Source organism: Artibeus jamaicensis, unplaced genomic scaffold (genome assembly GCF_021234435.1).
Source record: "Artibeus jamaicensis isolate MK-2021 breed Jamaican fruit bat unplaced genomic scaffold, CSHL_Jam_final contig_332, whole genome shotgun sequence".
Classification (NCBI taxonomy): Eukaryota; Metazoa; Chordata; class Mammalia; order Chiroptera; family Phyllostomidae; genus Artibeus; species Artibeus jamaicensis.
The window spans coordinates 278,607-295,403 of NW_026521788.1; the positions used below are offsets into that span (position 1 = coordinate 278,607).

Consider the following 16,797-nt stretch of genomic DNA (forward strand, 5'->3'; position numbering starts at 1 on the left):
AGAAAAATGCACAGCAGTCCACAGCAGTCCAACTAAATAGTCCTGGTCCTGGTTCAGAGCTAGAGAGGCCAGTGATTTTGGCCTAGTAGAGCTTAAAGCTTTTTTTTTTTGTCTTGAAGTAAATGAAAACAGAAAGCTTCCTTATTATTCTAACAGAATGGGGAGTATCAGCTTTAATAGTGATGTAATCTCTTCAGCAAATTCTTACATGTGTTTTAAAAAGTGTTTCTAAGACCAGTTTTTTTAGGCTTGATTATTTAATGATGAGAAATGTATGCCTCAGCATATAAATATTTGTTCTTAACCCACCTTTTAGATATAAAACAAGGGTCAGGAATGTCTTTCTTATGGAGGGCAAGTCACCAGTACATGCCACACGTCATTTATTTTCCAAACATATACAGATACGTCTATATTTCACTTTGGCATTAGAAACTATAGTTTAGAAGAAAAATAAATTTTAAAATAGAAATTCATCAACCAATTCACACCTGCATTATGCTTTTAACCTTCTTGTTACATATATAGAGAATCACAGTGGGACCATGAAGTTATATATCTAGTTTTTGAACATCCTCTATGAATTTGAGCATTAGTGTATATAGCCTCATTTTCATAAGTTTCATTTTCAGAATGGAGTAATGGTAGCCATCAGTAATAACACAGACACACACAGACATGCCCTGAGGCTACACTGAGCTACAGCCCTATTTTTTAAACTAGACAAATACAGAGCACCTACTATGTGCTTTGCACTGTGCTAGGCACTTACAAGTGAAGTGGGGTAATGATGGGGAGTAAGATTCACAGCCTCAGTCTTCCGTGGTCTTGAAAGCTGAGTTAAGTCATTCGCCCACACTGAAAAAAATACATTACCTAACAGCATCAGAGTGAGTTGTTTGGAGACCTGTGTAATCGGAAATAGAGGAGGTTTCAGACGCTTGCTTGATGGCAGCCTTGAGCATAGTATGGTTTGTATCTAAGAGACGTCTGTGAATAGTCTGATAATCATGGAGATTCAGCAGATATTTGACAGACATTCATTGCAGGTACTCCTGTGCCAGAGTACTGAACCACTCACTGGTCAAGGATTGCTCTGCGGAAGCTGATGCGTGGGGATGGCAGAGAACACACACGTTAACAAGCACTGTCACGGAAATGTTGGCCCAAGTACGGGCTGTGTGTGAGGCCATTTTCCTTCTCTAAAAACTTTGGGAAGGGCCCCTGGGCTCACCTCTTGCCTCGCTGCTGATGTGGTGAACAGCTGAAAGGAGCCTGAGGCAGCCATCTAGAGAGCCCTCCCCCTCCAGGCTGCATGTCACCTGCCAAGCGTGAAATCGGACGGTAACCGGGAAAACCTGTCCTATTCTATGGGCGTGGGAGCCGAGCTTCCGGGGCTTTGTGTTTTTAGAGTTAATTCAAGTTTACCAGGCCAATATACAAGCTCTGATTACTTTTCAGAATTAAACAAGGCCTGTGGGAGTCTGGGGAGAGGAGAGGAAGTTAATAGAGACAAAGGGAGAGAACAAAGCAAGGGGAAGTGACCATATAAGAGGCCCACTTTCATTAATGAGCCGCCAGAGCCTTCGGAGCTATGGTGATGGGAGACCTTTGTATGAGAGCAAATTTGATTAAAAACAGAGCACGGGTAACTCATTTGTTAAGTCTAGGCCCCATGTTTACCCTCCAAAGGAGAAATTACAAGTAACTTTTACTAAGGATGACATGAAGAGGTGTTCTCCCAGGGGACCCTTCCTGCCCAAATAGTGTTACCTCCTACAGATTTGTCCAAACTTACTCCCGATTCCTTACCACCCTTGTATAATTTTCCATTTTGCAAAGCGGCCAATTTCGGATGCACAGGTGACTGAGGAAGTTTATCTGTTTCTTCCATCATCAGTGCATGGTGGGTTTCCACTTGAATTCTTTCTTGCCAGCTACGACTTTTCTTAACAGTTGGCATTGCCTAACCAAGAGTGAATTCATGCTCTTTTCCTTTTGTTTTCAGTGAAGCCACTTAAAATATTTCTTCCTCAAATCTTGTAATAAACCCAGGTTGCATATTTGGATTCTTTTCCATATCAACTTTACTTGTAAAAGTCTGCTACCCAGATTTTTAGTAGTCTGGAAAGTATGAAGTGGTAATGGTTATAGTTTGGGTGGCTATTATAGATGCATTCTAAACAACAGGACAGTTTCATTTGGTATACTAATATAGCTGTATAATTCAGATAAGCCATAAATTAAAATCTCATGTTTTTGGCAAATACCAGGTTTCTTTCTGCTGGTTAGTTGTACTAGCAGAGTAGACCTTTTACATTTTCGAGTAATGTTTTCTTTCTAAAATCCCAGTGACTCAAATACAACTAGGGATGTACTTTCAACTCCAAGTGGAATGAATGACCAAGTTGAGTTGCAACGCAGGTCACATACTCGGTGCAACCCAGCCTCACACTCAGTCTCGTGGTGTGCTGCAGCCACATCAACTACGTTAAAAAGGCAAGGCGGTGGGGTGGAGTGCAGTTGAAAGTCAAGGCCAGATGATAAACCAAGGGAGGCCGGTTTCGCTTTTCCTTTCATCACTGCAGTCTTTACTCAGCTACAGCCAGGTAGGCCAGGAACTCACTTTTCAATTCGTGGTTGGTTAGCCAAACCCGAGAGGGGTAAACACCTAATTGATTTATAAAAGTTTGAGAAAGTACCTCTGGAATGGATTTTTAAAAAATGGCCAGCATTGTGCATTTGTTATAGGCTGATCATTTGGTTTCAAAAGCGACCTGTAGCTCTGTACAAACACCAAACTAGAAGAGCCTGAATTCTGCTGAGAAACCAAATGGAGGTTCTTCCAGCTTGAAGGCTCTAGGTCAGTCAGAACTTACAATAACATGAAAGCTGTGCAGCATATCTTTAACACTTCTGTTTCTAGAATCTGTGAAGGGCTTGGGATCACTTTATTCTCTTTTATAATAGGTAAAAATAACCCACAACTTTCAAAACAGTTTAGGATTTTTAGTGTGTTTTATAATTTTAAGAAGAAATGTCTATTTTAGTGATAAAATTTGAATTTTACTTTAAGGGAACACACATTTCATTTTAAAAGTTGTAATTTGCTTCTTACACAGAATAAGAAGAATCCTTTACATGTACGTGATGGTTTTACACACCAAGGTTTTAAAAATAATTTACCTTAAGTAGCAAGTATGACTTGGATCAATAGCTCTTAAGTTAATCAGAAATGAAAATGAAGCTTTTACACATGAAATTCTGGTCCACTTCACATATTCAGAGCATACATTTTCTTTTTAGACTTGTCTTCAAATAGTGAGAATCACTAATGCTTCTAATCCACAAGTGCTATCAAGAAAGCTATGTATAATAAATACATGAGTACAGTGTCAGTACAAACCTTGCAAAATAAATAAACACCAACTCAATCTACTTTTGCTTTTAAAAAAATGGTTAAGTTTCTTAAGACATCACAACTCATAGATATTAAATTACACATCATTCTAAATCAATTTTGTGAAAACCAAAAGTGGACTAATCTGTGAATATACAGGCGATAAACTTCCAAGGGAAAACACCCCAACATTTAGGATATGTGAAAAATCCTAAAGAAGAGTACATTATGGTACACAACATGGAAACTAAACTGAATTCCTCTCAAATGAACCCTGTAGGACGTACTTACATCTGCTGTGCCCCAAAGCTTCCAACTCCCAGCCATAAACTGTATGACTAAACCAGCTTGCTCCCAGTTTTCTACGTTAGGTGAGCAGACTGGCCCATGGGTCAAGTCCAGCCTGCCACCTGTTTTTGTATGGCTCTTGAACTAAGAATAATTTTTACATTTTTCTGTGATTGTGAAAAAAGGGAACATTGTGACATGGAATGATGTAATTCCAATTTCAGCATCTGTGGACAGTTTTATTGGAACCCAGCCATACTCTTTCATCTACGTGTTGTCTGTGGCTGATTTTGCACTGTGACCACTGAGCTAAACAGTTACAACGGAGACCAGATGGGCCATAAAGCTCGAAAATATTTACTGTCTGGCCCTTTACATATAATGTTTGCTATGCCTGTTTCTAGGTCAATTTTTGCAAGCTTAATATGTATATAATGGTTTGTCTGGAAAAAGTCCAGTCATTGTTAATATAATGAGAATGGTTTGCACAACATTGATGAAATCTGGTAGCCAAGGAGAGTAGACTGGAATGCACATATGTGAACAATGACGACTTCACTGTGCTAGTAAGTGGAGGCAGTAGATGCCATTGAGTGAGCACGTGTACTGAGTGACCATTGTATTAAAAAAGATTGAGCGGGTAGGGCAATGAATCTGCATCAAATTTTGCATTAAGCCTTAACATTCTTGCAGAAACTATTCAGATGACTCAGAAGGCTGCGGCTATGGGCAACTGGTGATTGGCAGCTTCATCATGATAACACACCCACTCATGCATCACATCTTGTGCAGAGATTTTTGGCAAAACATCAAATCACCCAGGTGACTCAGTCCCCACAGCCCAGATTTGGTGCCGTGCAGCTTCTGGCTTTTCCCAAAACTAAAATCACCTTTGAAAGGGAAGAGACTTTAGACCATCAGTGAGATTCAGGAAAAGACAACAGGGAAGCTGATGGCGACTGGAACTGCAAGGTCCCTACTTTGAAGGGGACTGAGGCATCATTGTCCTACTTACAATGTTCCTGTGTCTGGTATTTTCTTTGATAAATGTCTCTCTTATGTTACATGGCTGGATACTGTCTGGACATATATATATATTTATTTATTTAAACAACTGTTGACATCTGTAAGATGGAATCTCCTGGGCTCCTTTGCTTCCTTCATCAGGAAGACGGTAGCTCGTTAGCCCTGTGTCATTTTGCTTGTCCCCAGTGTGGACCTCACATCGTGTGTGAAGAAAGCTTCAGTCCAGAAATCACCAGTTTCCTGTTTAAGTTGAATGAAAACAAGGAAATTACATTTGTTTCCACCATGTTCATTCTTGACTTTTTTAATGTCTTGACAAAAGATCTTTACCTGTAAAGTTGTATCCATAGGCTTGTTAGTATTTTAAATTTTTTAATATTGATGTATGTGTGAGAGAGATCTATTGTTCCACTTATTTATGCATTCATTGGTTGATTCTTGTGTGTGCCCTGACTGGGGATCAAACCCATAACCCTGGCCTATCAGAATGATGCTATAACCAACTGAGCTACCTGGCTAGGGCTCCATTTCAAATGGAGGAGCAGAAACATTTACAGTGTACAAGGGTGTAGTGTTTAACCAACTGGAACCCACAGAGCTCTGGTGCCTGGGTTTGGCAGAGGGCCTATATCCTTGTATCGTCACAGTGTTATAACATGATGTTCCGAGCAGGTGGAACATTAGGCTATTTCTGTTCTGGGACACTGTATTTAGAAAAATTTTTCTTTTAAAAATCACAATAAAGCTGTTCAACTTTTCTTTTTTAAAGGTGAACTTTCTTCAACAATTATTACTTCAGATAAGAGTAAGGTAAATAGGACTTCTGGCCAAGATGGAGGCATAGGTAGACACACTGTGCCTCCTTGTACAACCAAAATAAGGACAATTTAAAAACAAAAAACAACCAGTACTGACAGAAAATTGAACTGTATAGGAGTCCGACAACCGAGGAGTTAAAGAAGACACATTCATCCAGACGGGTAGGAGGGGCAGAGCTGCAGAGGCAGGACATCGAGGGCTCACAGCAGGGTGGCTGGTGGACCCCAGGTGCGCAAGGTGGCACCCTGGGTGTGCAAAGCAGTAGCAGAGGCAGTGGACTGTGGAGGGTTGTGGTGCGCAAGGCCACTGGCTGACCCGGTGGTCCCGCATTCATGTGCAGATAAACCAGACAAAACTGGGGAGTGGGACGAAACTGCACACCCAGGGTCCCAGCGTGGAGAAATAAAGCCTCAAAATACCGAATGAAAACACCTGTGGGGGTTGAGGTGTTGGGAGAAACTCCCAGCCTCACAGAAAAGTTTTTTTGGAGAGACTCACAGGGTCCTATAATGTACACAAACTTGCCCATGAGGCAGTCAGCACCAGAAGGGCCCAATTTGCTTGTGGGAAGTTGGGGAAGTGACTGAAATCTGGCAGAGAGCAGAGCAAATGCCATTGTTCCCTCTCGGACCTCTGCCCCACATACAGCGTCACAACCCTGGGACTGGGTTGACTTGCTTTGGTGAACACCTAAGGCTCTACCCCTCACTATGTTAACAGGCAGGCTGAGTCAAAAAAAAAAAGGCCCAAAGGACAGAACAGATCAAAGCTCCAGAAAAAATACAACTAAGCAACAAAGATGAAGAGGTAGCCAACCGATCAGATGCACAGTTCAAAACACTGGTAATCACTATGCTCACAGAATTGGTTGAATTTGGTTACAAATTAGATGAAAAATGAATGTTATGCTAAGTGAAATAAAGGAAAATGTATAGGGAACCATCATTGATGGGAAGGAAACTGGGACTCAAATTAACTGTGTTGACCAGAAGAAAGAAACATCCAATCAGAAAAGAATGAAGAAACAGACTTCTAGCCAAGATGGAAGTGTAGGTAGACACACCGTGCCTCCTCACACAACCAAAAAAAGGACAGCAACGATTTAAAAACAGAAACAACCCAAACCGACAGAAAATCGACTGTATGGAATTCCGATAACCAAGGAGTTAAAGAAGAAACAGTCATCCAGACCAGTAGGAGGGGCGGAGACAGGCAGCCAGGGTGGAGAGGACTCACAGCAAGGCGGTGGCTGGTGGACCCAGTGAGGCAGTGGATAGTGGACTGGGCAGTCCCACATTCATATGCATATAAACTGGGAGAAACTACTGGGGAGCAGGCGGACTGCGCAACCCAGGGCCCCAGCACGGGGAAATAAAGCCTCAAACTACTGACTGAAAACACCTGTGGGGGGTGAGTCAGCAGGAGAAACTCCCAGCCTCACAGGAGAGTTCATTTGAGAGACCCACAGGGTCCTAGAACATACACAAGCCCACCCAGATGGGAATCAGCACCAGGAGGGTCCAGTTTGCTTGTGTGAAGTGGGGAAGTGACTGAAATCTGGCAGAGAGCGAAGCAAGCACCATTGTCTCTCTTGGACCCCTTCCCCATATACAATGTCACATCACAGTGATGTGGATTGCCCTGCCCTGGTGAATACCTAAGGCTCTGCCCCTCACTACGTTAACAGGTGCGTCAAGACAAAGAAAATGTCCCAAATGAAAGAACAGATCAAAGCTCCACAGCAAATACAACTAAGCAACGAAGAGATAGCCAACCTATCAGATGCACAGCTTAAAACACTGGTGATCAGGATCTCACAGAACTAGTTGAATTTGGTAGCAAAATAGATGAAAAACTGAAGGTTATGCTAAGTGAAATAAAGGAAAATGTACAGGGAACCAACAGTGACAGGAAGGAAACCAGGACTCAACTCAATGGTGTGGACCAGAAGGAAAAAAGAAACATCCAACCAGAAAAGAATGAAGAAACAAGAATTCAGAAAAGTGAGGAGAGGCTTAGGAACCTCCAGGACATCTTTAAATGTTCCAACATCTGAATTATAGGGGTACCAGAAGGGGAAGAAGAAGAGCAACAAGTGGAAAACTTATTTGAACAAGTAATAAAGGAGAACTTCCCCATCTGGCAAAGGAAATAGACTTCCAGGAAGTCTAGGAAGGTCAGAGACTCCCAAAGAAGTTGGGCCCAAGAAAGAACACACCAAAGCACATCATAATTACATTAGCCAAGATAAAAATGAATGAGAGAAGCCTAGAAGCATCAAGAGATAAGGAGACAGTAACCTACAAAGGAGCTCCCATCAGATTGTCAGTGGATTTCTCAAAAGAGACCTTATAGGCAAGAAGGGGCTGGAAAGAAGTATTTCAGGTCATGAAAGGCAAGGACCTACATCCAAGATTGCTCTATCCAGCAAAGCTTCCATTTAGAATGGAAGGACAGATGAGGTTCTTCTCAGATAAGGTCAAGTTAAAGGAGTCCATCATCACCAAGCCCTTATTATATGAAATGTTAAAGGGACTTATTTAAGAAAAAGAAGATAAAAAACATGTATAGTAAAATGACAGCAAATTTACAATTATTAACGACCACACCTAAAACAAAAAACAAACTAAACAACTAGAACAGGAACAGAACCACATAAATGGAGATCACATGGAAGGTTATCATCAGGGGAGTGGGAGGGGAAGAGAGGGGGAAAAGGTACAGAGAATATGTAGCATAGATGGCAGGTAGAAAATAGATGGGGGGAGGGTAAGAACAATATGGGAAATGTAGAAGCCAAACAACTAATATGTATGACCCATGGACATGAACTAAAGGGGGAGATTGTGGGTGAGAGAGGGTGTGCAGGGTGGAGGGGAAAATGGGACAACTGTAATAGCATAATCAATAAAAAAATTTTTTCAAAAAAGTAAGGTAAATAATTACTTGTTTAGAAATTTTTAAAAGTATCACACAGGGGTGACTTAACACTTTAGAGGTAGAAATTTTAGAATGAGCAACATGAAATATGTCATCAGAAAGCAGTAAAACACTACGTTCATTTTCTTATGAGTACACAGAGAAAGCCCTTTCTTTTTCACAAGTGCTCTTGGAAATACCACTTGTAAAGGAGTTCATAACATGGATATACATTCCCATAAATGCGCCAATGGCAATTTTAAAAGAGAAGCTTCCCTAAGTTCAAGCAAAGCTGAAGTCAACTGAATGATTCCGAATGTCTGTTTGCTACAGAAAAATTCAGTCCAAAGACATTTATCTAAATCACCACCCTCCCTACTCTCCTAAACCAGAAGCAATTAGTAATGCTCATTATAGCAAGCATATTATTTTTAAGTCAAATTTCCAGTGGAGTTGTATTCTAACGCAGTTAAGTAATCTTGGGCTGCTTATGTGCAGAGTGTAATTTCGCTGTATCATTACAGAGGTTATAATGAGATGTATGTATAACACCACGCCTGTGATTTATTTGATGCTGAGTTCTGGACATGGAAAGCAGTATTTTAAGTTTTCATCACCATCCTTTGGCCTGCTCACGGACCCACTACCACGGTGAGTCATTTTCCAGACGCTGGGGAGGCTCAGCATCGGGGCTTCGTCCTACAGCTCACTGGGCTTTTGGAGGAGGCTCGGACTGTCTCAGGGACACTGAGGGAGGACAGGGAGTGGGTCTGTTCAGAACTGGCACACCAGCTGTCATCTGAACCGTGAATGGGTGCTGAACCTTCTCAGAACACGGACCGCCAGGGCTTCACCGTCTCGTGCATGTTCCCCATCCTCTGACGCTGTCTGGCGTGACAGCTGCTGCGGTTCTGACGCTTCTCTCTGACGAGACTGCGTATAGAAGCTAAGCAACCCTGACTCCCTGGGGACAGCTGGTGTGCAGATGTCCTGGGGGAAGTGGTTTCCTGTATTTGGTCTTGTCTGCTTTTATTTTTTTAAAGATTTTATTTATAAATTTTAGAGAGCAGGTAAAAGAGGGAGAAAGAGTGGTAGAGAAACATTGATGTGCAAGAGAAACATTGATTGGTTGCCTCTTGTATGTGTCCTGACTGGGACCGAACCTGCGACCCAGGCGTGAGCCCTGAGTGGGACTTGAACTGGTGACATTTTGCTTCGTGGGAGGATGCCCAGCCAACTGAGCCACACCGGTCATGGCTGGTCTATTGTTTTGAAAGAGCTCTGTAAGTGTGATATTGGGCACCAATTATTTTAAGAGTTGGCCCTTAAGTGTAGAAATATGGGTTCTTTGTATCAGGCTTTCTTTTGGGCAGTTACAAATCAAAGTCGGCCCTACCAAGAGGTATCAATGAGTTCTTTAACTGTGAGCTTTTACAATTTAATATAAGAAAATTCTGATTGTAATAAAGAGAGATGATGAAACTCTGCAGTTATTATAAGCAGCAATACCTTCATTGTGGTCTCTCACAAATTTTACTTACTTATTTTTGTTGCTTGTGAATTTTAAATCTTAGAACTACAATACCACAGCTGGAAAGGGGGCTTTAATGATCCCTTGGGTTCATTAGGAAAGTAAGTGAAAAGAAGAAATCTGCGTTTGGTTCTTTAGAAAAAAAGTCAGGTCCCATATAAATCATTTGTTCTAAGACAGGACGACGTTTACTCTGTATGTGGATACCAGGTGGTGGTCTGGCAACCCCAGGCCTAACTTACTGCAGTTTGAAGATGAAGTCTGTTACAATTCTTTGCTTTGTTTTTAATCATCACATCCTGAATACCAAATTTTTATTTTTTTAAATGAGGCAGACGAACTTGAGGTTGTTGAGGCCAAATCACACCTACATTAGAATAATAAAACTAGAAACCCAAAGGAATGAAAGTTGAATGATACAAAGCAGCCCCTGAGAGTGTTTGTTACCAACAACTGAAAGAGTTCTAAGTCTGATGAAATAAGGCTGGTGCAGCTGGGGCAGCTTGGTGGTCCTCTTGGACCCTTTGTTGAGTAATTTACAAAATAAGGTCTAAAATTACAACTTCTGAAGGTATGTACATCTTCAGAGCCCTTGTTCTGTTTTGGTACCCATTCCTTCCTCCCTGAGGGGACACCCCATTTGGAAAAGATACGATACTGCACAGATCATGCCTTAGGAAGTTGTGTAAGTGGAGCGCTGTTGCAGATGGCGCAGACTGTCTACCTGGTTAATGTGCTCCCCACGGTCATTGTTGGTAGTCCGTCACGTCGCTGGAGGACAAGCTGCCTACAGGTTTCTCTTCCTTGTTTTGGACACTTTCTGAGGTCAAGACCTGAGAAGGTGATGTGAGTCCTCGGGGCTGTTTCGTGGACTTGGTGAGCTTCTTGAGTTCACTTGCAAAAGAAATGCCTTTCCTTTTGTCTTCTCGGGATGCCTGTGGGAAAAAGAACACTCCAGTTGGTATTAGGTTAAAGCCAGCATCCTCCTGGCAGTGTTGTTATCAGAAGGAGCCTCCCCTCTTCCCTGTCTAGTAAGCGGAGCCTTGGAAAAGACTGGGGAACCCGCCTCTCTGGACTGCTTTCTCACAGAAGTAAACACGTTTCTTTTCCCACAGTGAAAACAGAGCCAAACAATTTTCTCCCCGCTAAGAAACTTTCTCCTAGATTTCACTGTCTCCTAAATTTGAATACAGTGTAGTTATGAACATCAAATAATTGGTGAAGAGAGCAAAATAACCTTGAACTTTACCTGCACCTGCTCCTTTAGCTTAAGGATGAATTTCCCTGCACCTTTCCACTTGCTTTGGGCTTGAAACACACACTCCTGATCCAAAAGGACCCGCTGGGAGGACTTGGGGGTGGAAGACTTCTTGTTGGCTGTGTCTTTCACCACCTCTTCCAGAAGTACGTAGTCACTCGGGTTGGGGTTGCTCAGAATGCTATAGGAGTACTTGGCTTTGCATAAGGTCTGAAAGGTAAGTTACAATCAACCGAATAAAGACACAGTGTCTCCAACACCTGCATTCATTGTAAATTAAACTTTAAGGTGGAAAATGGTGGCAGACTTTTGGAGATGATGGGGATCTTTCAGATCATCTCATCCCATTCTTCACTTTACATTTGTGTAGCTTATAACCTACTTTCCCACATTACCTGGTTTAGCTTTCCAATACTCCACGATTTAGTTACGATTATCCCCATTTTCAGACTGGGAATGGTTCCAGAGGATGGACAGCAAAGAAGTAACAGAATAAAGACATGAGCTGGACTGGCAGCATGCACCAAAGCTAAAGACTCACCACAGAGTCTTGGGTGTTAAGACATTTTAGAATTCAGTTGGCCTCACTTCTCATTTTGTACAAGACTATCTTTCTTTTATGCATTTATTCACTCATCAAATGTTTAGTGAGGGCCTACTATAAATATGTCCCAGATACTCTGGGGACACAAAGGTCAGCAAAAGAAAAAAGAAACAAAGTTTAAAATCTATACTAACAAAATTATCCCACAATAATAGCAAACAGCACTTAGATAGTGCTTACCTTGAGTTAGGAATTGTGCAATTTACATATATCACTGACTCAATCTTCACAAAGACCCCTACAAGCAGAGAACTATTATCCTGGCTCCTTGTTATCTAAGTGGTGCCTTGCCACAAGGTAGTATGTTGGAGCCAAATGGAAGACTGTGAAATCAGATATGGTGGGGGTGTTTACACAACAGAAATCGCCAAATGCTACAAATCAGAGGGTTTTTTAAAAAGCAAACCACTGTAACTAAGGCCTAGATGGCTGCATAACTTGCCCAAGATCTCAGAGTTAGTAAAAATGAGATTTGAACCTTGAGCCTGTTGACTGAGAGTCTGTGCCCTTAACCATTATGCTATTCCAGTTCCCCAGGGTGTTTCATGAATGCAAAACATGAGAAGGCTTTGGAGAAAGGAAATCTAGTTCTCTGAAACCACAGGCACAGAGAAGCATGACCTAGAGGTGGAAGAGGGTCAGGGTAGGCCTCTTGCTTGTTCTCTGGAGATGATCATTAGCTTGTGTTTTTTATTTTAATATTTATTTATTTATTTTTAGAGAGAGGGGAAGGGAGGGAGACAGAGAGAAACACTGATGTGTGGTTGTCTCTCATGCCCCCTACTGGGGACCTGGCCCATGACCCAGGCATGTGCCCTGACTGGGAATCCAACCAGTAACCTTTTGGTTCACAGGCCGGCACTCAATCCACTGAGCAACACCAGCCAGGGCCGGTTATTAGGTATTGACTTAGGCATTTCTGGGACAATGAAATTATTAGTTTGTAGAGCCACTTCCTAAATTCATTATTACCAGTGCTTCACAGTTGATACTAGGTAAGTGTCTGTTGAAGGGATCAACTATTATTTCCCACTCTCCCTTTTTAGGTCCCCACTGGTCTAGGTGCTTCATTAATACAACAGGCTGACATTGATTTGTCCCAATAATTTACACAGAGGACAGGACCAAGGAGAAGAAGGGAAAGGCACTCACCTGCTGAATGACATCCTGCGCCGTGCTGACACGGGGAGCTTTGATGACGGTTCGAGGTTGCTCTGGGGAAACGTCATGCACTTGGACAAAGAAACTCTCCTCCTCCGAGGTCAAGATCACCTCTTTGTCATCTTGAACAATGCTTTTCTCTTCTACGTTCTATGTTAAAGAAAAAAAGAATGCTAGGTGGTGAGATGATGTAGAATAAGAAAAGAAAAATCCAACAAAAATTTGAGATGTGTATCTTAGTAATGTGGAAATAATTTCTTAGCTTTATCATTTATATACTACTTAATACTTCATAAATCATTCTAAAATGTCTTAGAAAAGACATTTTCTAAGGGCATACAGGTCTTAGAAAAAGAAGCACTGTGTTTCTGCTGATGTGGACAGAATGCTAAGGTCTGGCCCAGAATGAGCTAGTGGATCTGCTCCCATTAGCCGTGGATTTTGAGTCCAAATCAACTGTAGACATATTTGTAAAAAAATAATGCACTATTTTGACAATTACCAAAACAAGAGAAAGCCCACCCATTCTTACATAGACCTGGAGCACTGAAGAAATGCAAGACATGTAAAATGTGAAGTGTGAGCCCAACATTCAGCCAGGCTAAGTGGACAAGACCCACAGGGAAAGGCACAAACAATGGCTGGAAGTCAGTTCCACTGAAATGAACACTGACACTTTGCGAAGTATATGACTGTCTGACAACTATGCTGTACACCTGAAAAATAACTAGAATTAAAAAATAAAATTAAATTAAAAATAAAATATTAAGATATCTCTTAAAAAAGAAATGAATATCAAAAAAGCATTCAATAATTATGAGACTTAGTCATTAGGTTGGCACTTGGTGACCATCTTCCAGTGAATTTTACATATAGAATTATGTATATTACCCATGTAGTTATTAGCTATACCTATAGACATATGCACCTTACGAAAATTTTCAAGCGGTACAGAAATACATAAATACTATAAAAAGGCAAACTTTTCCCACTCTCACTGTCTCTCCCACCTCATTCTCCATAAAGCAGAACAAAAGAAGACTGTTGTTAACTATAAGTTATATATCCTTCTAAACATGTACTATGTATGGATATACAAATATATTTTTGTGCATGTGAATAAATACAGTGGAACCCTTGAATTATGTGAATAATTAGCTAGTGTGATTGTTAAATGGTCCCTGCTCTTTGTTAGCCCCATTCTCAGATGAGGGTGGTTTACAGTTATCTTCTGCAGGGGGAGGCAGGAAGGGGAAGGAGAGGCAAGGCAAGTAACCAGGAGGCAACCCATCACAGGCCGTGAGGATTTGGCAGGGAGGTCATCCGATCCCCAGCACCCCCTCGCCTCATCTCCAGTGGTCAGGCCACTGAAGTGGTGCTAACTAGCCAGAACCCAAGAATCACTGTCACTATCCTGGAAGTTAAAATCAGCCACAAGACCCAAGTGGTCCTCATTAATACTTATTAAAATCAAATGGGTAACTGCCACCAGGTGGCGCCAAACTGTAGCCAGGACCAGAGGGGACAGGCCAACCACCCACACAGACTCACCCCAATCATTTCATTGATCTTGCAGTCTTGGTCCCTACAGTTTACATGACTGAAGCCTTTAGACCCCATTCATTCTACTATGGGCTTGGGCGACAGTTAGGGTTATTACTAAAATTAGATTGTATTCTACTACATACACTGTTCTACAATTTGTTTTTTCTCTCTACTTCAAAGACTGTGGTCATCATTCCTTGTCAGTTCCTAGAGATTTTGCTGCATTAGTTCATGGCATTGCTCACAATATACTTCATCAATCAGAGAGTGGGGTTAAGTGGTAAGTCACACAACATAATTTATCATCTCAGGGCCCCGAAAACCAGGAAGCGAGCAAGCAAGCAGGCAAAAAAGCACAAAGGTTCTAATTGCCATATAAAATATCCTGAAAACCATGCACTTTTATTTTTAAAAGAGCTCCTGGAGCCTCATGCAGAGCTTACTTATTTTTCAGGAGTTTTCAGCTGCATTAGGAGCCACATGCAATGACCATAACAATAGCCCTCACCGTATGACCATGTACAGTTTACTAAGCATTTTTCTGCATACTGTCTACATGTTGATCATGTGTCTCATGATGATCTTTTTGAGTCAAACAGGGGAGCAGCTTCTGTCATAGATTTTACATATCAGGGCACAGAGGTGTGCAGAAGTCAGGTGAGCCGCCCAGAGCCAGGTGTGCCAGGTTTCGAGTCCAGCAGGTGTCAGAGGAGGCACGCTGGCCACAGGAAGATGTGCTGCCCGACAGCCCCACAGCCCAGGAGACAAGAAAGGTATGGAAGGCAGGCAGGGGAGACCGGAGGTCACAGAGAGCAGTCTGGGGACTTTGAATACGTGGGCAAACTGCCTACGTATTTACTAGTTCCAAAGAGCAAAATAAATGAACATACTTATAGCTGTAATCGAACAACGAGGCCAGTGTCTACTTGTATTCAATAATTGCTGAATTCATTCATTCAGTCAGGTAATATGTGTGTGTGTCATAATGTACCAGGTAAACCTAGATACATGAAATGTGATTTGTTAATTTTTGAAATACATTTCAGTCATTTTAAGAATCGCATCCCAACAAGAGCATATAGAAGAGAGCTTGTATTCTCATCAGAAAATATTTTTTAGACTTCTAATTTATCCCCTTTTTCTTCAAAACAGTTCTGCTCCACCAGCCCTTATTAGACACTTAACTGTGAACTCTGTGCTGCCTGTTGTCATACACACTTTAAGGTGCGTATGGGCAGCCCCAACGTCCCAGCCCTTCCAAACACATGATGAAGGTCCACACAACACGCAGCAGCCCACCGGGTGTCCTGCGGCTCGCCGCCTCCCACAGTGCTGGGCATGGGGACCCCCGAGGACTGACTGCTCCAGCCCAGGCAGCACGGATGGTGGAAATAACACTGACCTGGAAGCCGTAAGACTCGAGTTCATTCTATTATTCACTGGTCATAATTTAACCTCCTGAACCTTTGTTTCCTTACGGTACCATGAGGTCATTGAAAATAGTGGGTGTTCGAGAGCTTTGGAGTCTGTAAATCATTTTGCAAACATATGATTTAAAGAATTCACTGAAATTGTTAACTGTAGGGTACTTTTTACATATGACAAAGACAATTAGAAATAGGAATAAAACTGAGAAATTAAAGATGGCTTTAAAAGTCCAGCTATGCTCTCTGTTTTCTCATAAAGCTATTATTATTAGAACTGCTTTTTTTCTCTGGCTTAGCAATTTGTATGCCTGACAGGGAGAGGAAGCTGGGGAGACAATTACATTTCTTTGCTTAATGAAGTGCCCTTCTATGGTCTAAGGCAAGGTTAGAAGGGGAGGCAGTGGCTCTGGTTCCCCGAGGAGAGGCTGCAGGCCATGTTCACGGTCATGTGCCGAGGGAAAAACTGACACAGGAAGCCGGCAATGGGCTCCTTTTCTTCTCCACTGTGCCCTAGTGAGCATGGACCACCAGCGGGCGCTGTGCCAGTCAAGCTGTAGTACATCCCCCATGAGCGGATCACGTGCCCAGAACAGGGCCTGGCACCTCTCATGTGCTCAATCAACGTTTATTTAATTGCATTACTGGACGGACTCCACTGCTTTGTTGTTGGCCTATCATGTGGCATGGTCGTCTCTGCCTGGGGTGATGACCTTATTTTAAATTCACTGTCATTTAAGCAAAATGGCAGTAAGTTAGTGGGCGCCTATCAGTTTATTCAGGAAAAAAAGGTGGCCTCTATCAACGAACCCCAACAGAAGC

The 16,797-nt window shown here is 42.1% G+C and overlaps 1 protein-coding gene across 3 annotated transcripts in view; it reads right to left on the reverse strand.

Moving 5' to 3' along the window:
- Positions 1–14: 14 nt before the first annotated feature.
- PLCE1 (phospholipase C epsilon 1) overlaps positions 15–16,797 on the reverse strand; it is a 353,887-nt gene continuing 337,104 nt past the window's right edge. For all 3 annotated transcript variants that reach the window (XM_037143005.2, XM_037143006.2, XM_037143003.2), the window contains 4 exons: positions 12,998–13,156; positions 11,233–11,451; positions 10,708–10,918; positions 15–4,954 (listed from right to left, as the gene is read on the reverse strand). In XM_037143005.2, the coding sequence (XP_036998900.2) occupies positions 10,730–10,918; positions 11,233–11,451; positions 12,998–13,156 (567 nt within the window). In that variant the 3' untranslated portion in view covers positions 15–4,954; positions 10,708–10,729. The remainder of the gene's footprint in view (positions 4,955–10,707; positions 10,919–11,232; positions 11,452–12,997; positions 13,157–16,797) is intronic.